This window comes from Theropithecus gelada, chromosome 6, assembly GCF_003255815.1.
Source record: "Theropithecus gelada isolate Dixy chromosome 6, Tgel_1.0, whole genome shotgun sequence".
NCBI lineage: Eukaryota > Metazoa > Chordata > Mammalia > Primates > Cercopithecidae > Theropithecus > Theropithecus gelada.
The window spans coordinates 42,990,533-43,013,714 of NC_037673.1; the positions used below are offsets into that span (position 1 = coordinate 42,990,533).

At 43.0% G+C, this 23,182-nt stretch overlaps 1 protein-coding gene across 15 annotated transcripts in view; it reads left to right on the forward strand.

Moving 5' to 3' along the window:
* Window positions 1-2,785: 2,785 nt before the first annotated feature.
* The window catches only part of ZNF131 (zinc finger protein 131), a 54,619-nt gene continuing 34,222 nt past the window's right edge, over window positions 2,786-23,182 (forward strand). For 3 of the 15 annotated variants that reach the window (XM_025388990.1, XM_025389004.1, XM_025388996.1), the window contains exons 1-4: window positions 2,786-3,065; window positions 3,980-4,118; window positions 5,149-5,250; window positions 20,967-21,111. In XM_025388990.1, coding sequence (XP_025244775.1) covers window positions 3,989-4,118; window positions 5,149-5,250; window positions 20,967-21,111 — 377 coding nt within the window. In that variant the 5' untranslated portion in view covers window positions 2,786-3,065; window positions 3,980-3,988. Of the gene's footprint in view, window positions 4,119-5,148; window positions 5,251-14,444; window positions 14,529-20,966; window positions 21,112-23,182 lie in introns of all 15 variants that reach the window. The other 12 variants (XM_025388991.1, XM_025388997.1, XM_025388989.1 and 9 more) reach the window with 9 other exon arrangements.

The following is a 23,182-nucleotide window of genomic DNA, read 5'->3' on the forward strand; positions in this document are numbered from 1 at the left end:
CACGGTGGCTCACGCCTGTAATCCCAGCACTTTGAGAGGCGGAGGCAGGTGGATCACCTGAGGTCAGAAGTTCGAGACCAGCCTGGCCAACATGGCAAAACTCTATCTCTACTACAAATACAAAAAATTAGCCAGGCAGTGGTGGCGGACTGTGTGAATAGTAACGATTATGATACTATTTAATTTAACTTATGTGTTATTTATTTATTTATTTGAGATGGAGTCTCGCTCTTTCACCCAGGCTTCAGTGCAGTGGTGTGATCTCGGCTCACTGCAAGCTCTGCCTCCCGGGTTCATGCCATTCTCCTGCCTCAGCCTCCCAAGTAGCTGGTACCACAGGAGCCCGCCACCACGCCTGGCTAATTTTTTTGTATTTTTAGTGGAGACGGGGTTTCCCTGTGTTAGCCAGGATGCTCTCGATCTCCTGACCTCATGATCTGCCCGCCTCAGCCACTCAAAGTGCTGGGATTACAGGCGTGAGCCACCGCGCATAGCCTGTTTTTTTTTTGAGACGGAGTCCGGTTCTGTGGCTCAGGCTGGAGTGCAGTGGCACGGTCTCGGCTCACTACAATCTCCGCCTCCCAAGTTCAAGTGATTCTCTTGCTCAGCCTCCCGAGTAGCTGGGATTACAGGCGCATGCCACCACACCCACCTAATTTTTGTATTTTTAGTAGAGACGGGGTTTCACCATGTTGGTCAGGCTGGTGTCAAACTCCTGACCTCGTGATCCACCCACCTCAGACTCCCAAAGTGCTGGGATTACAGGCATAAGCCACCACGCCCAGCTGATGATAATATTTTAAAACACCAATTCAATCTACAAGCTGCTAGCCTATCACCCCTGCAGACTCTCTTTAAACAATCCCATCTATTCTTAACACTTCAATACTCCTTCTATGCTGTAAACTTGCAAATCTCTATCTCTACCGTTAGTCTTCTTCCCTAAACTATATGTAGGCCCATATATCCAAGGGCTTCTAACATCATCTCCTTATAATAACACCTCTCGTTCCATCCTCTCTCCCCATCCAGCTCCACCAGTTGTATTTCCCAGTTTGGTAGATGGTACCAACAATCTACAGGCTCAAGCCAGAAATCCAGGAGCCATCTTTGACTATTCCTTCTCCCTTGTCACCAATATATCCAGCAATATTTATTTAGTATCTATGGCATGCTTTATAGCCAATGTTGGTTCTATCTCTAGTTTTTTTGTTTTTGTTTTTTTTTTTTTTGAGACAGGGTCTCACTCTGTTGCCCAGCCTGGAGTGAAGTGGCACTATCTCAGCTCACTGCAGCCTCAACTTCCCTAAGCTCAAGCAATCCTCCCACCCCAGGCTTCTAAGTAGCTGGAACAACAGGTGCACACCATCACTAATTTTTTTGTATTTTGTAGAGACGATGTTTCACCATGTCACCCAGGCTGGTCTTGAACGCCTGGGCTCCAGCGATCCTCCCCGACTGGGCCTTCCAAAGTGCTGGAATTACAGGCCTGAACCACTGCGCCCAGCCTATCTCTAGATTCTGACCAGCTCTCTAGTTCCATTTTCCCCCATGGTTTCATCTACATTACTAACAGTCTCCCAATTGATCTCTACTCCTAGCAGCTTTTCCCATTTAATCTGTTCTCCACACTAAGGCTAGAATTATCTCTTTAAAAAGCAAACATTAGGATGTCACCATACGTCAAGGCTTCCCCTTGCAAAAAGAAAATCTAACATCTTCAACACTGTTTATAAGGCACCCTTGTGCGTCCAGCAACATTCTTTCAGTTTCCTGAATGCTATAATCCTGGTGCCTTTGCATGTGCTATACTTTTGGCTAAGAACACTTAGACTTCACATCACTTAAAAACATTTTTTTGTTTTAATACAGATGGGGTCTCGCTATGTGCCCAGGCTGGCCTCAAACTTCTGGGCTCAACAACTCCTCCCCAACTCCGCCTCCCAAAATGCTGGGATTACAAGCATGAGCCACCGCACCCGCCCATATCTCTTCTTACAGGTCAACTGGCTTTCCTTGACACCCAGTTACTTTGTTCTTCAGGTGTTGCAAAACTCATCAGTAAGCACCTAGGCAATTAGTGTTCAAAATATCTATGGACTCTACGACTTAAGATTCAGAAAGGCAGAAACCACATGTACCTTGTTCACAGCTCGATTTCTCAGTGCCTAGTACTAGGATTCTCAATACATGTCTGTTGAAATAATGATTACATTTTTAGCATACAGCTATTTGAGTTCCTCCCTAATCCCAATTCTCCAGTTCTTTGTGAGAGAAAAAAATAAATCTCAATTATAGAATTATCCTCAAACTTTATTTATATATATTTCTTTGGAGGAATGAAGGAAGCAGTCACATGCAGCTGACTGTGGGTCACTGGACTTTTTTTTTTTTTTTTTTTAGACGGAGTCTCGCGCTGTCGCCCAGGCTTAAGTGCAGTGGCACTACCTCGGCTCACTACAACCTCCACCTCCCTGCTTCAAGCTGTTCTCCTGCCTCAGCTTCCCAAGTAGCTGGGATTACAGGCGCCTACCACCACGCCCGTATAATTTTTGTTAGTAAAGACGGGGTTTCGCCATGTTGGCCAGACTGGTTTCGAACTGCTGACGTCATGTGATCCGCCCGCCTAGGCCTCCCAAACTGTTCGGATTACAAGCGTGAGCCACCGCGCCCGGCCTGGATTCTTTAATGGAGTGGAGAAGGTCTGCAGTAAGGGAATCCGGTGTAAATAATTCTGAGCAGCCCCAGGTCCTGAGCCCAGCAAACACGTGCTGCGGCCGGGCGCGGGGAGGGCGTGCTTCGCCGAGGAAGATCCCGGGCGGCCCGAACGTGCTCGCGCCCGTCGTTGCCGCTGCGGCGCCGCGGCCGCCCGGGTGCCCAACCGAGCGCACGTGCGCCAGCGGGGCCCGAGCAGAAGGGGAGCCCCTATTCTCACGAAGAAAATGGAGGACGAGCCACGGGTTAGGGGTCAGGAAAGGTGTGGGGCGCATTATGCCCTGGGAGGGGAAAGAAGGGAACAAGAGGCTCTGAGGGACCGAGAGGAAGGAGGGCGGCCCACGAGCTAGGTAAGGCGGGTCGACCGAGGTCTCGGAAGGAAGGGGGCGGGGCAGGACAGGGCGGAAGGGGCCGCGCAGTAGCTGGGATGAGGACGGTTGGCGAGTTCATTCTGGGCTCGGGTCGGGAAGTGTCCGCCCCTGAAGTCAAGCTCGGGGGGGGTGAGAGGTGGAAGGGCGGCGACTTAGGTTCCCAGTTTCTGGCACTGCCAGGCCCTCCACGAGCTCAAATCGACCGCAGCCCAGTTCCTTCTCAGAGCTCAAGTCCTTGCCTTTCTTGAGCACCAAATCCCCGCGCTGGCCCCCGCCCATCCACTGAGGGGTGTGGACAGGGGCGTGGCCCGTTCCCTTGCTGGTCGGCGCCCGGAAGGCGTCCGCGTCAGCCGGAGCTTGACGTGGTGACGCTGTGCGTCGACGTAAGTGACGCGCAAGCCTGGGCCGCTCCTCCTTCCCTCAGTGAGTGCCGGCCCGGTCGGGGCGGGGGAGAAGAGGGAGGGCGGGGGAGGGAGAGGCGACCCGAGAGTCGTTGTGGGTCGCGGGCCGGACCGGGTCCCGGGGCGGCGGGAGCCCCGGCCGGGCAGAAGGGCTTGGCGGGCCGTTAGAGGGCCGCCACCGCTGTCGAGTCCCCTCCCTTGTTGGACTTGCGCGCCCCGGCGCTTGGAGCCTCCGGCGCTGTGCCCACCCCGCTCCAGCTCGCGTCTCCCGACTCCAATTAGGTCAGGCTCGGAGTCCCGCGGCCGCGACTCCGGCCCCCAACGCGCCGCGGCCGCTCGGCTCGCCTTTCTTCCCTCGCCTTCTCTCCTCTTGCTTCACCCTCCCCCTTTCTTTTCACGTTGCTGGGTTTTTTTGTTGTTGTTTTATGCTTTAGGGGTTTTGTTCCTCGGCCCGAGCTCATGGGTGTACATTATCATGCTCTTCTTTTGTAGAGCAGCCCGATGGCCATGGAGGCTGAAGAGACGATGGAATGCCTTCAGGAGTTCCCTGAACATCATAAAATGATCCTGGACCGATTGAATGAACAGCGAGAGCAGGACCGCTTTACTGACATCACCCTAATTGTCGACGGTGGGTAGGGCAGTGGGCAGAGGAGCATTTTTGGCTTCAGTTCTTTTTCTGTCCTTCGGACACCCGCCTTTGTTTTTGTTTTTGTTTTTTTTTTAAAAAAAACACATTCTCTATGGTCTCCCTACCAAAGCCTGCAGACCAGCTTGCACTTGTCAGTGTCCACTCTCACAGAGCGTGCTGCAGAAGACTGGTTGATCAGTCACGCTTTCCACGTAGTCTGGTGTTCATCTCATTTTAACTTCTTACATCCTGTTGAGTGCAAGATGATGGCGTTGGGGACAGGATGTCTCAAAATGTTTGGTTGATAGCCTCTTGTTGGTAAGCTTCTTTGAGAAGTCCCTCACAGGAGTCATTTGGGAAGTGTTGATTTCTAGTTTCCCAAATGGTCTAAAAGGGAGAAGGAGAGAGATTCCTTTGCAGCACTCATACCCCCTTTGACAATCTCCAAAATAAAATAGAGTCTTTACCAATCTTAGAAGTTGTCTCTATAATAAAAGGAAATCCAGCTTGTGTATGTTTTCTGTTTAGTGAAAATAGGTTTCTCAAGGTAAGCTGTTTTTAAAATTATGGGTCTGCCATAGATGGAGCCTCCAAATATTAGGCATATTAAAATGTTTTTCCTAGCAGACATATCCAGCTTTGTGTTTATGGCTTTTTTCTCTTTTTCCAAATGGTATGTGACCTTTTAAAGGGTTGTCCTTTTATTTAGCAGTTTCAACTGAGTTGGATATGCCTCTCACTACTTAATTGGAAATAACAAAGTGGCAAGAGGCTCCTTACCTAGTGTTGTAAATTAGCCTTTATAAAACTAAAGGAGTTTGAAGTGAAGTTTTAGCTTCCTATCTAATTGAGATTAACATTTGCCAAGATAGCTGTCAAGAATATTCTGCATTGAGTTCAATAATTTATATGGTTATGTAATGAAGGAAAACCTATTTTTTGTTTTATATGATTTTTCAGTCTTTTATATAGTTACACATTTGATTTTCGTGCTTGTGTATTATTTTCTTTCTTTTTTAATTTTACCTAGGACACCATTTTAAGGCTCACAAGGCTGTTTTGGCTGCTTGTAGTAAGTTCTTCTACAAATTCTTTCAGGAGTTTACCCAAGAACCTTTGGTGGAGATAGAAGGTAAGTGATTGTTTATTTTTTATTTTTTGTTTAATAAATCAAAGCCATTTTATTTAAATACTGGTTTTAAATACAATACTTAGCAAACAATTGGTGAAGCAGTTTTAGACAGTTTATTAAGACACCATAGGAAATAGGCATCAGTAGTTCTATAGGTAAAGGTAGATAAATTGTTCTTTTGATACCTGAGAAGTCTTACTTTCAGGTGCTTGGTTGAATAATCTGCCAGGAAAAACTTAGATGGTAAGTGTTGGTCTTTTCCATTGTGGAAACTGGTGGTCATTGTCTTTTGAAAACACGTATTAAACGTGAATTACCGTCTTTGTTCAGTGGGTTTATGTTTCAGACCGGTGGAGATGCTGCAGGTTACAGTAGAAACTTCTACTGTACTCTGTAGCAGAAGTAGTGATGTAGTAGCAGAGGTACAGATGACATGCACAGTGTGAAATGGGCTGCCATAATAGGAAGAAAGCTAGTTAAAATGAACTGAAGTAGCGGTCAGAGAAAATTCTGGCTCTACAATGGGGTGGATCAATACCTGTTACCTTGAAGCAAAAAGTGATTTTTGTACTTTCTAAACATTTTTCTAATAACCTGCCAAGTGCCAGGCATTGTAATATGTAGTTTGTGTATTGTCTAATTGCTCACAGCAATCCTTTGATGTTGGGCATGATGGCTTTTGCTTGTAGTCCCAGCTATTTGGGAGGCTGAGGCAGGAGGATTGCTTGAGCCCAGGAGTTCAAGGCCAGCCTAGGGCAACATAGACCCTGTCTTTTCTTTCTTTTTTTTTTTTTTTTAAAGGGAAATGGTGTTACATTTACACTTCAGGAAAGAGACTCTAAAAGGTTACTTGCCCAGGGTTGCCCAACTAGCAAGGAATTAAGTTTGTGCTATTAATTACCATGCTTTTTCTTCTGCTACTGCAGTAACTCTTCTCCTACCACCGGCATCAAAATCCGAAACAGTAGGAAATAAATCTCTTTGCTTACGTAATTACAAAATTTTAGCTTCTTTTAGGGTTCTTGGATTTTGGTTTTGTATCTGTTTCATCGTGTATGTATTCTTTGTTCTGAATGGGTTACCTAGAAACATGCTTTTTTTTCCTTTGATGCCTAGAGGAGTAAAGAAAACAAAAAAGAGTTAAGAATATTCTTTAATTTTGGTATGTTCCAGTTTAGCATTATAGCTGATATATTTGCAGCTAGATTATCTTTTAATAGCTATGATCAGGACAGAGATATAATTATGGAAATCCACAAAACTTAATAAAGTGAGAATCTGACTGCCCAGATGATAGTGGTTTCTACTACAAAGTAAGCCTCCATGAGTTCATTCACACCTGAGGCTTATTAAATATGTGACCTCAGGCAGGTTACTTTACCTCAATTGCATGCTTTTCTCCTCATCTGAAAAGTGGGTTCATAGGCTTATAAAGACTAATTGTGATAATATGCAGAATGCCTGGCATAATACTTGGTGTATTGTCAAAGTTTAACAAAACAGGGACCGGCCTAGGAAACATTAGGGAGACCGCTTCTCTACAAAAAATTTTAAAAATCATTAGCTGAGTCTGATGGCATATGCCTGTGGTCCCAGCTATTCAGGAGACTGAGGTGGGAGGATTGCTGGGACCCAGGAGGTCAAAGCTGCAGTGAGCCATGATTTTGCCACTGCACTGTAGCCTGGGCGACAGAGCAAGGCCCTGTCTCAAAAAAAAAAAAAAATATCGTATTGAATACCTATATTATGTACTATGTTAGACCCAGGAGCTGAAGAATTAATGAATAAGATATCCCTTAAAGAAGTCGGAAAATTCCATAGCAGGTGAGCAACAGGCAAATAAAGGAGTTTAAAAAGTATTAAAAAGACTATTACTGTGAAATGGTATCACTGAAGAGGGAGAATGAATGATTTGATCTTCCTTAGAGAGGAAAGATTTCAAAGAGGAGAGTCTGAGCAGAATTTTTTTTCTTTTTTTTTTTGGAGATGGATTTTAGCTCTTTTTACCCGGGCTGGAGTGCAATGATGTGATCTTGGCTCATCGCGACCTCCACCTCCCAGGTTCCAGCGATTCTCCTGCCTCAGCCTCCCGAGTAGCTGGGATTATAGGCACGTGCCACCACGCCCAGCTAATTTTGTATTTTTAGTAGAGATGGGGTTTCTTCATGTTGGTCAGGCTGGTCTTGAATTCCCCACCTCAGGTGATCCACTCGCCTTTTCCTCCCAAAGTGCTGGGATTACAGGCGTGAGCCACCGTGACTGGCCGAGTCTGAGCAGAAATTTTAAGTCTTAAAAAACAAGTGGCCTAGCCGGGTGCGGTGGCTCACACCTGTAATCCCATCGCTTTGGGAGGCCGAGGGTGGGCAGATCACCTGAGGTCAAGAGTTGGAGACCAGCCTGACCAACGTGGTGAAACCCCGTCTCCACTAAAAATATACAATTAGCCGGGCGTGGTGGCGGGCACTTGTAATCCCAGCTACTCAGGAAGGCTGAGGCAGGAGAATCGCTTGAACCTGGGAGGCAAAGGTTGCGGTGAGCCAAGATCACGCCATTGCACTCCAGCCTGGGCAACAAGAGTGAAACTCCGTCTCAAAAAAAAAAAAAAAAAAGAAAAAGAAAAAGTGGCCTAAGCTGGAATATTTGTTGCTGGTAGAATGAGCACACACTACCTGGAGGAGCAGAAGTAGAGCCTAGTCTTCTGAAGATTAGTCACCTTGAGATTTGGGTCCGTGGGGTTTTCAGTATTTGAACTCGAGATAGATAAGAAAGCAAAATAGACACTCTTTTATTTCTGTCATTTGGTCAGATTCAGGTTTAAATAATTAATTTGGTTCAGTATCTTAAGCCCTTAACTTTGGGGTTACTGTACTGTCTAGCAAGGTCACCTGGCTGTGGAGAAAGCCCTGGGCATATAGTTAGAAAACTGAGTTTTAGCCCTGTTTTAACTGTTTGTGTGTTGTGTGACGTTAGACATCTTGGATTCCTTATTTTTCATATATCACATAATTTTGGAGTATGTCATGGACATTTGAATATTTTGTTACAAGACTGGATGCTGTTAAGATTCTCTGGAAAAATATTTTTAGTTTTTTGGTTTTGCTTTAGCGGGCAATTAATCTGGTTAGGTTCAGACTGCCTCTGTGGGCTGCGGATCCAATTTGAACTTAGTTTTCAAAACCTTTGTATTGCCGTTCAGGTCCCAGGTGTGCCATCCGTGCCATTGTGCAGTTCTCAAAGCCTTTGCTCTGCAGTCTTGGGTCAGTTCCACACATGGGCATCTTGGTGGTAAACTTGAGATTGTATACACAAATGTGGAGGACTTTTCTCCTTTCCATGATATCCCTTGTACACAAGCTCCCAAGAGTTTCTTTTCGTGGTTCTTTAGTGAGAAAACTGGGATTTTAGCTTCTTCGTGCGCTCATACGTTTTCTGTGGAGGGGCTCATTTCCTGAACAAAATGGAGAGAGAGAAAAGAGAAAAAAATAAAATGAATTCCCTCCTCCATACTCTTCAGATCATCATCTTTTTCCTAGTTCTTTTGTCAGAAGAACTTTCTTTAAGAGTTTAGGAGACCACTACCAGCCACAGGTGTGCACTCAGAATTGGAACTTGCTTTGAGGCAGAGCTGAGAGAGAAGAAAAATTACCAGGTATCCACCCCTCCCCATTGTCCCTCTCCCATTCATCGTCTTTTCTGGTTCTCTATCCAGAAGGAGTTTCTCTTGAAACTTTTCTCTGTCTCCACTCACTGCACAGTTAGATTTGGGCTGTCCTCAAGTCTAAGCTGACATTTGTGGGAGGAAAAAAACAGGAAACTCACTACTGTTTGAGTTTTGATTTCTCTTCCCAGTCTGCTTGCTTCAACTTACTTTTCAGCGTCCTTGTATGTTTGTTTTATGTGTTCTTTCCAGGATTTTTAGTTGTGATCAACGGACAAGATAGGGTGGAGTGTGCATTCTCCATCTTAGCTAGAACTGGGACCCCATCCCCCACTCGTAAAATATAAATAATGACTTACAGCATGGCACATTAGATGGGCATTAGAGACACCAGGGAAGCTATCACAAATACAAATGTCCAGGTTGCATTTCCAGATAATTAAGTCTTTCAGTAGTGGGATCCAGGCAACTATATTTAAAAGTTCTCTAGGTTCTTGCTATGTGGGTTGTGGTCTGAGGACCACATACATGGGGATCATTAGGAAACTTGTTAGTAATGTAGACTCAGGTTCCACTCCAGACCTGCTGAATTGGAACAAGGTCTCCAGATGATGCCTATGCACAGTAGAATTTGAGGAGCACTGCCCTAGCATGCTTCTAGTGTGCAGTCAATGTCGAGGACCACTGTCTTAGAGGATTGCATAAAAGCAGATGATGTGTATAAATTAAGATTGTAATATTCTCTGTGAGTATAAACTCATTAGGTGCAAGCTGAGCTCACCCTCCCTGTTTTCTGTGTTCCTGGTTAAAGTAAGTTACCTTTGATTAGAACCACAGGTTCATCTTTGACTTCAATTCAGATTTGTTGCTATTGAAGCTAATTGGATCCCAGCTCACCTTTGTGACTTGGATTCACACCATACAAAATCTTCAACAGACCTTCATTCCTTTGTTCAGAACACACAACCTTCTAACCTGAACCTCCAATTTTCTAAATTCATTCTTTTTCTACTTCACCTGAAACCACAGATCCATAGCACTTAGTTTCTCTGTAACAGCAACTCTAACATAGTGTCCAGAAATTTTAGCCCCTACTATCAAGGACAAAAAGCATCCTTGTACGTGTTTGTACATCTTTTTGAGTAGGAGTTTTCCACCAGTTGCAGGGATTCCCTGAGTCTAGAGTAATGCCAGAATGCTGCCCCCTTTTACTCCGTTCTAAGCATTGCTGGCAGGGAGAAGACTCAGATTAAATTGTTCACTTCAACATTTTCCTTAGATACTCTCTTAGAAAAGTTGTATTCTGCACACTTCTGTTATGAAGGGAGTAAGGGATTGCTGAGATTTGTTAAGTTACCAAACTAATCTTGATGTATAATTACTATACATCTACCATCACTTCACTTAGCTGGGCAAGTGTTATCAGTTTGGTTCATGTTAGCTAATTAGGTCACTGGTTTGTTCCTAGGACAGTGTTGGGCTGGTCATATAAGTTAGAAGCACCTGGAGGCTGGGCGCAGTGGCTCATGCCTGTAATACCAGCACTTTGGGAGGCCGAGGCGGCCAGATCATGAGGTCAGGAGATCGAGACCATCCTGGCTAACACGGTGAAACCCCGTCTGTACTAAAAATACAAAAAAAATTAGCCGGGTATGGTGGTGGGCACCTGTAGTCCCAGCTACTGGGGAGGCTGAGGCAGGAGAATGGTGTGATCCCGAGAGGCGGGGCTTGCAGTGAGCTAAGATTGCGCCACTGTACTCCAGCCTGGGTGACAAAGCGAGGCTCCACCTCAAAAAAAAAAAAAAAAAATGGGACCTGGGGTGCTCATAATAAACAAAAACCCAGATATTTATCCCAGTTTTGATTCCGAAGATCAGGTACCAGTACTTTTTTTTTTGGAGATGGTCTTGCTCTGTCACCCAGGCTGGAGTGCAGTGGTACCATCATGGCTCATTGCAACCTTGACCTCCTGAGTTCAAGCAGTCCTCTCATCTCAGCCTTCTAACTGCAGGCACATGCCACCAAGGCCAGCTAGTTTTTGTATTTTTTTTTTTTTTTTTTTTTTTTTTTTTTTTTTTTTTGAGACGGAGTCTTGCTCTGTCGCCCAGGCTGGAGTGCTGTGGCCGGATCTCAGCTCACTGCAAGCTCCGCCTCCCGGGTTCCCGCCATTCTCCTGCCTCAGGCTCCCGAGTAGCTGGGACTACAGGCGCCCGCCACCGCACCCGGCTAGTTTTTTGTATTTTTTAGTAGAGACGGGGTTTCACCGTGTTCGCCAGGATGGTCTCGATCTCCTGACCTTGTGATCCGCCCGTCTCGGCCTCCCAAAGTGCTGGGATTACAGGCTTGAGCCACCGCGCCCGGCCTAGTTTTTGTATTTTTATTTTTTATTATTATTACAGTTTTTGAGATGGAGTCTCTGTTGCCCAGGTTGGGCTGCAGTGTGGTGCGATCTTGGCTCACTGCAACCTCCGCCTCCTGCATTCAAGCAATTCTCATGCCTCAGCCTCCCAAGGGGCTGGAATTAAGGCGCCCGCCACCATGCCCAGCTAATGTTTTTTTGTATTTTCAGTAGAGACAGGGTTTCACCATGTTGACCAGGCTGGTCTCAAACTCCTGACCTCAAATGATCTGCCTGCCTCAGTCTCCCAAAGTGCTGGTATTGCAGGCATGGGCCACCATGCCCAGCCTAGTTTTTATATCTTCTGTAGAGAAGTGATCTCACTACTTTGCCCATGCTCGTCTTGAACTACTGGCCTTAAGCAATGCTCCTGCCTTGGCCTCCCATAGTGCTAGGATTACAGGCATGAGCCACCACACCCAGCCCTTGGTACCAGTGCTTTATTTAGTCTATAGGTGATTCTCATCAGTCAAGACAGGGAGCTAGGTCCACAATTCCTTATTCACATCTTCTTGGAGGCCAGACATACTTCTCAACATTCCAGATTTTAGAACTTTTCTAAGGGCAATGAAAAACATAATACTTGCAAATATTAATAGTTCAGCAGCATATAGCATGTTAGTATTCACTGTAAGTGGGATAAAGACTGGACATAGCCTCATGTCAGTTGAGATCAAGTTTTGCTGCCAGATTTATGGAGAAACTTCTGGTTTTTTTGTTTGTTTGAGATGGAGTCTTGCTCTGTCACCCAGGCTGGAGTGCAGTGGCATGGTCTCGGCTCACTACAACCTCCACCTCCTGGGTTCCAGCAATTTTGCTTCCTCAGCCTCCCGAGTAGCTGGGATTACAGATGCGTGCCACCATGCCCGGCTAGTTTTTGTATTTTTAGTAGACACAGGGTTTCACCATGTTGGTCAAGCTGGCTTCGAACTCCTGACCTCAGGATCCGCCTGCCTCGGCCTCCCAAAGTGCTGGGATTACAGGCGTGAGCCACCGCACCTGGCCTCCCATTTCTCTTAAAACCAGAAGTTTCAGCTGGGTGTGGTGGCTCATGCCTGTAATCCCAGCACTTTGGGAGGCCAAGGCAGGCGGATCATGAGGTCAGGAGTTCGAAGCCAGCTTGACCAACATGGTGAAACCCTGTATGTACTAAAAATACAAAAATTAGCCGGGCGTGGTGGCACGCACCTGTAATCCCAGCTACTCGGGAGGCTGAGGAAGCAAAATTGCTGGAACCCAGGAGGTGGAGGTTGTAGTGAGCCGAGACCGTGCCACTGCACTCCAGCCTGGGCGATAGAGCAAGAGTCTCTCAAAAAAAAAGAAAAAAAGATACGGGAAAGTAGAGACAATGTGGCTGAGATATAATAAGGCAGAATCAAAAAGATTTGTCATTGATTCAGTATGGTGGTGAGGGAGAGAAAGAAATAATGTATACGTTTTGTGTGATGGGTAATACAAGAAGAGTAAGAGCAGATTCAAAATGATATTTTTTCTTTGATAACTTTCTTCTCCTAACTTCAAAATTAGTTTTCCTGAATGTTAATAGTGCTGGTTGTTAAATGAGAAAAATGTCCGTAGGCCAGTTTTGAAAGGGTTGATGCTTCGATTCTTTTACCACATTTTTGGTTTTTTTTTTTGAGATGGCATTGTGCTCTTGTTGCTCAGGCTGGAGTACAATAGCGTGATTTCGGCTCACCACAACCTCCCCCTCCCGGGTTCAAGTGATTCTCTTGCCTCAGCCTCTTGAGTAGCTGGGATTACAGGCATGCGCCACCACGCCTGACTAATTTTTTGTATTTTTAGTAGAGATGGGATTTCTCCATGTTGGTCAGGCTAATCTCGAACTCATGTTCTCAGGTGATCCACCCGCCTTGGCCTCCCAAAGTGCCGGGATTACAGGTGTGCGCCACAGAGCCCGGCCTCCAAGCTTACTACTTTTTTTATTTTGAGATGGAGTTTCACTTTTGTTGCTCAAGCTGGAGTGCAATGGCATGATCTCGGCTCACTGCAACCTCTACCTCCTGGGTTCAAGCGATTCTTCTCCCTCAGCCTCCTGAGTAACTGGGATTACAGGCGTGCGCCACCACACCTGGCTAATTTTTTGTATTTTTAGCAGAAATGGAGTTTCACCGTTTTAGCCAGGCTGGTCTCTAACTCCTGACCTCAGGTGATCCTCCTGCCTTGGCCTCCCAGAGTGCTGGGATTATAGGTGTGAGCCACCGTGCCTGGCCCTTATCACATTTTTTGACTGGCTCTGTGTTGACATGGCAAACGGAGTTTTCTCCAAGTGGAAGATCTGCCTCTAAAGATTGTCAACAAGTATTTGGACTTGAGCAGGAAAGCAGAGGAATGATCCTGAAATTCTAATATATTTGAGAATGCTAGTGGTATTAAGATTTTCTGGCTAATATAGTTTATATCTCTTAGCATATGGTTCTCTCAAAATTCAGCAAAGCCTTTCTGGTGAAAATGTTAATAAAAGTCAAGATGTAAATTGGAAGAATAAGCAGTAATTCACCCATCCTACCACCAGAGAATAACATGGAGGGATAGGCGTATGTGCGTATGTACAAAAAAAATAAATTGAGGGGACTTTAGAATTACGAGTAAGAGATTGTGAACCTATAGTGAATGAGAACATGTATCTTCAAACTTTTCCAAGCAGGAAGGAAAAGTTTGAAGTTTTTATCCTGTTAGTATCCTATTTAAAATCTTTGTCATAGATTAGGAGTCAGACCATCTGGGTTTTATCACTTTATAGAGATGTTATGAGGATTAAGTAAGTTAATGCTTGTAAAGTATTTAGGGCCTTTTTACATATATAGAAAGTGTTATGTATGTGTGTTTGATTAAAAATCAAAATCTCATTTGACTTTGGAAACATTTACACATTGTTTTAAAAAGGATTTTTCTTGTGCTTTTAAACTTTTGGCCAAAACTTCTGAAAGACAGCAAAAGCTCATTGTGTTTTCCTTGGGCTACTCTCATATACTGAAGAATAAATGATAGCAACAAGGAGAAAAAATACAAAGGGAACCAAATAAAACTAGCCCTCAGTGAGTCCAGTTATTTTTGTTTGTTTATTTGGTAGAGTGTAGCTTGGTCTTTTTATATTTTATGGTGTTTCTCAATATTCAGATTGCTTTTAGACATTTTGAAAATGAGTTTGCTGAGGTTCAGAGTTTCTGAATTGCCCCAGATAACTCAGTTCATGTAAGAGCTGTGAGTAAAACATGAAAGTTATAACTTCCTGAATGGTATCCTTTTTTTTTTTTTTGAGACAGAGTCTTGCTCTGTTGCCCAGCCTAGATTACAGTGACATAATCTTGGCTCACTACAACCTCCACCTTCCGGATTCAAGCGATTCTCCTGCCTCCACCTCCCGGATTCAAGCGATTCTCCTGCCTCAGCCACCCCGGTAGCTGGGATTACAGGCACGCGCTACCACACCCGGCTGATTTTGTTATATTTGTGGTAGAGATGGCGTTTTACCATGTTGGCCAGGGTGGTCTTGAACTTCTGACCTCAAGTAATCTGTCCACCTCGTCCTCCCGAAGTGCTGGGATTACAGGCATGAGCCACTGTGTCCAGCCGGTAACCTTTCTTTACACAAATAGAGGATGCTGCTTTGAACGCTTAAATCATACTCCACCAGCATTCTTATTGTTGTCCTGAAGGCTGCATTCAGATGTGTAAAACAGATGGGAAGAACATATTTTTGTGAATTGCAGTTTTACCTATTGTGTGCAATTTGGACTTGGGCATTTCTTAGTCTAAAATTTATGTTAAATATAGGTTTTCTTTTTGTTTTTCTTAATAGTGCCTCATAGTCTTTCATTAGCAAACTGAACCAATAATACATAGCATTGAGAGACATAAACAGCGTATGACTTTAGGACTAAATTTTAAACATAAAACTGTCAAAAGTATCAATGATAAATGCATAATTTTGAAAGTGACTTTAGGCCTGGCGTGGTGGCTCACACCTGTAATCCCAGCACTTTGGGAGGCTGCATGAGGTCAGGAGTTTGAGACCAGCCTGGCCAACATAGTGAAACCCCATCTCTACTAAAAATACAAAAAATTAGCCAGGCGTGGTGCTGGGCACCTGTAATCTCAGCCACTCGGGAGGCTGAGGCAGGAGAATCGTTTCATCTGGGGAGTTGGAGGTCGCAGTGAGCCAAGATCACGCCATTTCACTCTAGCCCAGGCAACAGTGCGAAACTCCATCTCAAAAGAAAAAGAGAAAGTGACTTTAGTATTTATTGATTCATTCCTGCTCTATATTCCTCCATTTTAGGAGGCACTGTTAGGTACTGTGATGTGAGTGTACAGATCAAAAATCTTTTTCCTCAAGTAGTTTACAGTCAAGAGATGTCCATGAACTGTCATTATCAGAGTGGGTACAGTTTATAGAATTGAGTCTTGGAGAAGTAATTAAAGAATGTTTCATGGTTAACCCATTTATACCTGAAATTGCAATTTTTTGAATTTGAAAAATCAGACCTTGGTTATGCCCCTGAGCAGTAGGATATTAATAACTCCCACACACTTAGCGTTCAAATAATGGAACACTAGGCATAAATGGATTAAATAATGAAGGAATAGAAAGTGTGAACAGACCTGCAATTGCTATAGCACTTGTATCAGTTGTCAGAAACCTTCCAACAAAGAAAAGCATGGGACCAGATGGCTTCATTGATTAATTCAATGAAATGTTAAAAGTTAATTTCAGACCTTCTCACAGCCTTCCAGAAAACCTGAAGAGGAAGGAATATTTCCAAATTCACTGGTAGGCGTTATCCCAGTACCAAAGCAAGACAAAGAGGACACAAGAAAGAAAACTATAGCTCAATATCCTTGATGAATATAGATGCAAAACTCTGCAGTGAAATACTAGCAGACTGATTCTAACAGCAAGGTACAAGTATCATATTCCATGACTAAGTGAGATTTATCCTTAGGATGCAAGGATAGTTCAACATATGAAAACTAGTTGATGTGATATGCCATACTAACAATAAAGAAGCAAAATGACATGAGCATCTCAATAGATGAAGAAAAAGCCTTGGACAAAATTTAATACCATTTCCCAGTAAAAACTCTGAACAAACTAGGAATAGAAGGAAATTATCTCAATGTAATAAGGGCCCACAGCTAACATACTCAACGGTGAAAAACTGACACTTTTTTCTCTAAGATCAAGGAACAAGACAAGGATGCCTACTCTTATCACTTCAATATAGTATTGGAAATCCTCCCTAGAGCAATTAGGTAAGAAAAAGAAGTAAACACCATCCAAATTAGAAAGGAAGAAATCAGTCTTTTTTGGCAGGTGACATCTTATATATAGAAAACTTTAAAGACACCACAAAAAACTACTAGAACTAATAAATGTAGTAAAGATGCAGGATACAAAGTCAGCGTACAAAAGTCAGTTGCTTTTTTTTTTTTTCTGGAGATGGGGTTGCATTCTTGTAGCCCAGGCTAGAGTGCAGTGGCGTAACCTTGGCTCACTGCAACCTCCACCTCCTGGATTCAAGTGATTCTCCTGCCTCACCCTCCCAAGTAGCTGGAATTACAGGCACCTCCCACCACACCGAGCTAACTTTTTGTATTTTTAGTAGAGACGAGGTTTCACCATTTTGGCCAGGCTGGTCTTGAACTTCTGACCTTAGGTGATCCACCCGCCTCAGTCTCCCAAAGTGTTGGATTGCAGACATGAGCCACCGTGCCCCGCCATCAGTTGCATTTTTATACGCTAGCAATGAACTATCTGGAAAGGAAATTAGGAGAACAATCCCATTTATATTGACACCATAAAGAATAAAATAAGAGTAAGCTTAACCTTTCACCTCCTTAGGTGAGATACATGCAATACTGAGAACCATAAAACTAAAGAAATTGAGCTGGGCACAGTGGCTCACGCCTGTAATCCCAGCACTTTGAGAGGCGGAGGCAGGTGGATTGCTTGAGGTCAGGAGTTCAAGACCAGCCTGAACAACATGGTGAAACCCTGTCTCTACTTAAAAAAAAAAAAAAAAAAAAACAAAAATTAGCTGGGTATGGTGGCCCATGCCTGTAGTCCCAACTACTCAGTGCGCCTAGATCGCACTACTGCACTCGAGCCTGGGCGACAGAGCGAGACTCCTTCTCAAAAAAGAAACTAAAGACACTTAATAGATCTTCATGAATTTAGAACACTTAGTATTGTTAAATTGTCCATACAGATTGAGCATCTCAAATTTGAAAATCTCAACTGCTTGCCAGGTGCAGTGGCTCACACCTATAATCCCAGCGCTTTGGGAGGCCGAGGCAGGCATATCACGAGGTCAGGAGTTCAAGACTAGCTGGCCAACATAGTGAAACCTCTTCTCTACTAAAAATACAAAAATTAGCCGGGCATGGTGATGCGTGCCTGTATAGTCCCAGCTACTCGGGAGGCTGAGGCAGGAGAATCGCTTGAACCCGGGAGATGGAGCTTGAGGTGAGCTGAGATCGCACGTCTACACTCCAGCTTGGGCAACAGAATGAGACTTGGTCTCAAAAAAAAAAAACAAAAAATCTGAACTGTTAGAAAATTTGAAACTTTCTGAGCATCAACATGACTCAAATGCTTGTTGAGCGTTTTGGATTTTGGATTTTCAGATTTGGGATGCTCAACCTGTGTCAAGTATAGTGCAAATATTTCAAAATCCAAAACAGTTGTGATCCCAAACTTTTCATATGAGGCATATCCAGCCTGTATTACAGAAAGTGTGCTACAGGTTCGCTATAGTCCCTCTCAAAATCCTGATGGGATTTTTTTTTTTTCTTTTTGTGGAAGCAGGAAAAGCAGTTCTAAAATTCATATGGAACCACAGAAAATCATGGACTAGCCAAATCAGTCTTGTGAAAGAACAAAGCTAGAGGCATCATACTTTTTTTTTTTTTTTTTTTTGAGGAAGTTTTACTCTGTTACCCAGACTGAAGTGGAATGGTGTAATCTTGGCCCACTGCAGCCTCCGCCTCCCTGGTTTGTGTGATTCTCCTGCCTTAGCCCCCCAAGTAGCTGGCATTACAGGTGGGTGCCACCACCCCCAGCTAATTTTTTTTCTTTTTTCTTTTTTCTTTTGTTTTAGTAGAGATGGAGTTTCACCATATCGACCAGGCTGATCTCGAACTCCTGACCTCAGGTGATCCACCAGCCTTGGCCTCCCCAGGTGCTGGGATTACAGGCATGAGCCACTGCGCCCAGCTGGCATCATGCTTCTTGATATCAAAATATTTTACAGAGCTACAATAATCAAAGGGACTAGCTTAAAGAGACATACAGACCAATGGAGCAGAATAGAGAGCCCACAAATAAATCCATGCAGATAATATGGTCAACTGATCTTCAAGGATGCCAGGAATGCACAATAAGGAAGGAATATTTTCTGCAACAAATGATGTTGGAAGAACTAGGTATTCCCATGCAAAAAGATGAAATTGAACCCCTATCTTCTACCATAAAAAGAAAAAAAACTCAAAATGAGTTAGAGACTTAGACATAAGACCAAAAAATGTAAATCTGCTGGAAGAAAACATGAAGGGAAGCTTCATGACATCGTTTTTAGTGATTTCGTGGATGTGACATCTAAAGCACAGCCAACAACAGAAAATAAGACAGGTGGGACTACATCAAACTTAAAAGCTTCTGTACAGCAAAGGAAACAACTGAGGGTGAAAAGGAAATCTAAGGAATGGGAGAAAATATTTGCAAAACCAAATAAATGATAAGGAGTGAATCCCAAAAATATATAAGAAACTGCCACAACTGATCGTAAAAAAAAAATCTACTCAATTAAAAAATGTGGTAACTTTACAGTCCAAATGATGCAAAAAAAATTTTTAAAAAATTTTTTTTAATGTGCTAAGAACTTGAATAGACCTTTCTCCAAAGAAAACATACAGATGGCCAACAGATACATGAAAAAAATGTTCAGTGTCACTAGTCATCAGGGAAATGCAAATCAAAACCACTATGAAGTATCACTTCACACTTTTCAGGATGGCTCTCAAAAAAAAGACAAAAGACAACTAGTGTTGGTGAGGATATAAATAAATTGGAATCCTTGCACAATGTTGGTAGGAATAGGTGCAGCCATTATGGAAAACAGTATGAATATTCCACAAAAAATTAAAATACCATACAATTCAGCAATCCCACTTACTGAACATTTATCCAAAAGGACTGAAATCAGGATCTTGAAGTTTTAGCACTCCTATGTTCATTGCAGCACTATTTATAGTAGCCATGAGAGGAAATAACTTAAATACTCGTCAATAGATTAATGGGTAAAGAAAACGTAGTATATGTATCCCATGGAATACTATTCAGCTTTTAAGAATAAGAATATTCTGCATATGCAACCACATGGATGAACCTTGAGGACATTATGCTAAGTGAAATAAGCCAGGCACAGAAAGACATACACTGCATATTTCCATTTATCATTTTAGAGGAATCTAAAATAGTCACTTCTACTCATATGAGCTATCTAAAATAGATTGAAAGAGTGGAATAGGGGTTGCTAGGAGCTGGGAGGGAGGAGGAAATGGGCAGTTACTCATCAATGGGCATAAAGTTTCAATTGAGCAAGATGAATAAACTAGAGATCTATACAACATTGTACCTGTAGTCAATAATGTACACTTAAAAATGTGTTAAGATCTCATGTTCTTATTACAATAAATGTTAAAAGGTTTCATTGAACATGTGACATTAGAGTTGGACCTTTAAGGGGTGAGTGGTAGGATGAGTATAATCAGAGATAAAATGATTAAGCATGCAACTAGGAAGGTGTTAATAAAGGCAAGTCAGGTCAGGCGCCGTGGCTCACGCCTGTAATCCCAGCACTTTGGGAGGCTGAGCGGGCAGATCACCTGAGGTCAGGAGTTTGAGACCAGCCTGAAAAACATGGAGAAACCCTGTCTCTACTAAAAATTCAAAGTTAGCTGGGCGTGGTGGGACATGCCTGTCATCCCAGCAACTCGGGAGGTTGAGGCAGGACAATCTCTTGACTCTGGGAGGCAGAGGTTGTGGTGAGCCAAGATCACACTATTGCATTCCAGCCTGGGCAACAAGAGTGAAACTCCGTCTCAAAATAAATGAATAAAATAAAGGCAAGTCAGCTATTAGAAAGTGCAGGGTTTGTTTGAGAAACAGTATATAGTGTGTGTGTGTGTGGTATAGTTTAAAATTTGGAAAGGTAAATAGGAAAATAATGTGAAGGGCCTTGAAATAAAGTCAGAGAGGTACTAAATTTTGTTTGCTAAGTTGTGAAAAGCTATTGAAGATTTTGGAGCTGAGTTGGCACAGCTGTAATCTCTCTGGCAAGAAATGTAGCATGTCTGACATGTAATAGCCAATTCATATATTTGAGTGATAGAATCTTAACTGTTCTCCAAGAGCCTCAAGAAATCTTCTGGAAAAATCTTAGTTTAAGATTTTCCAGCTAGGTAGTGTTGGAATTTAGCTGCAATATTATTATATTGCTAATGAGAATTCTGCCAGAAAATAGTTTTCAAAAATAAATACTAATCAAGCTCCAAGCCCTGGGCTTTTCTTTCTTTACTAAACATTGTAAGATTTGAGGTCAATATGATTACATGCTCTAATGTACATCTTCTTTGCAGGTGTTAGTAAAATGGCCTTTCGCCATTTAATTGAGTTCACATATACAGCAAAATTAATGATACAAGGAGAAGAAGAAGCCAATGATGTATGGAAAGCAGCAGAGTTTCTACAAATGCTAGAAGCTATCAAAGCCCTTGAAGTCAGGTACTTATTTCTTTAATGGGGTTCAGATAGTCATTCAGTCATGTTCATTCTGTTAGTGAAGAACTTATAGTATGTGTCATGCCATGAACAGAGTTCTTCAGAAGAATTAAGAATATTTAAGGATCTATAAAAAATTTTTCTGGATACTGATCTTTCACTTGACTTTGATTTTCTGTTCATGTGTTAAAACTGCTAATATTAAAGTAGCATCTTTGATATCTAATAAGTCTAGACAGCTTTTTAAGGACCTGGATCCCTGTAAACTGTTTTGTTGGATTCAAGTTATTGTTTGTACCAAGCCTTATCCTACAAAAAGGGTTTGGCTTACAAAGATTAACGTAATACTGTTTGAAAATAGGGAACTAGGTGGAAATAAATTGGTGGAATAAAGGGATAATCATTACAAGTTAGAAGTAGAAGTATGATAGCCAAAAACGTATACTGTAAGTCTATATAGTAGATGTGGTAAATCTAGCTCTTAAGTGCACCTAGTTCAAAGAAAAAGAGTAGTCAGTTAAGTTATTCCTTCTTAGAAGCCGAGAACAAATCAATTGCTGAGGAGCCGTTCCTAGTATTAAAATTTCTCCTGAGAAGTATTAAGAAAACATTAGGCCAGGCCCAGTGGCTTATGCCTGTAATCTCAGCACTTTGGAAGGCTGAGGTGGATGGATAGCTTGTGCCCAGAAGTTCACAACCAGCCTGGGCAACATGGTGAAACCCTGTCTCTACAAAAAATACAGAAATTAGCTGGGTGTGGTAGTGCACGCCTGTGGTCCCAACTACTGAGGAGCTGAGATGGGAGGATCACCTGAGCCTGGCAAGGTGTGGCTGCAGCGAGCCGTGATCACGCCACTGACTGCATACCAGCTTGGGCAACAGAGTGAGACCTTGTTTTTTTTTAAAAAAAAGAGAAAACATGAAAGGCTATAATGAATAGAGACCTTAACATCCTTACTTAATGGATAATGGCAGTGTAACATAGTTACTAAGAACAGGAGCTCTGGAGTCAGTTTCCCTAGGTTAATATCCTGTTTCTACCACTGTGGCCTTAATTAAGTTACTTAATCCTGTCAGCTGTGTCCTCTGTCAAATGAGAGTAATAAACGGTACTTGCTACATGGAATTTGATTATTTGTGAGGGTTGAATGAATTAATGCATGCAAAGCATTTAGCATGGCATCTGACTAAATGAGTACTCTTAAGTATGAACTATTACCTCCTGGTACTGTTTTTTATGTTTCTCAATACAGATCATTGGCATGATGCCAAAACAGTTTGGTAAAATCAGTTTCATATAGCGGCACAATGATTTAATCTTAACTCACTGTTGTGGTTTAGTTAAAAGATCAAATTTATTTCTCTGAGGACTCTACTGGAATGTTATTTTATCTTATTTTTTTGAGACGAAGTCTTGCTCTGTCTCTCAGACTCGAGTGCAGTGGCACAATCTCAGCTCACTACAACCTCCACCTCCCGGGTTCAAGCAATTCTCCCTGCCTCAGCCTCCTGAGTAGCTGGGATTACAGGTGCCCGCCACCAGGCCCAGCAAAGTTTTGTATTTTTAGTAGAGGTTTCGCGGTGTTGCCCAGGCTGGTCTCAAACTCCCAACCTTAAGTGATCTGCCCGCCTCAGCCTCCCAAAGTGCTGGGATTACAGGTGTGAGCCACCGTGCCTGGCTGAAGAAAAGTTTTTTTAAGAGAGAAAAATTTAGATAACTCTAAGAATACTGAACTGTACTCGTCCATAAATATCATCTCTTAGTTTGACAGTTCAAGAGTAAACCTTTCTGATAAGAGCTTGGTATGTATATATATTCTTTGATGCTTAGCACCTGGCATATAGCAGGTGTACAGGAAACATTTGTGAATAGATAGATGGATACATGCTAATTAAAACCAGGTCAGTACTCTCTTGCAGAGACCTGAGCATGGATGTCAAACTAGAGATGCGTTCTGAGGATATATACCTGATCAGGCCATCTCTTCTCAAAAAGATTAAAGGAAATACATATGGATGGGGCGATGTCAGATTTGTGGTTAAATCTTGAATAAGAGCCTTCTGAAAGAATGTT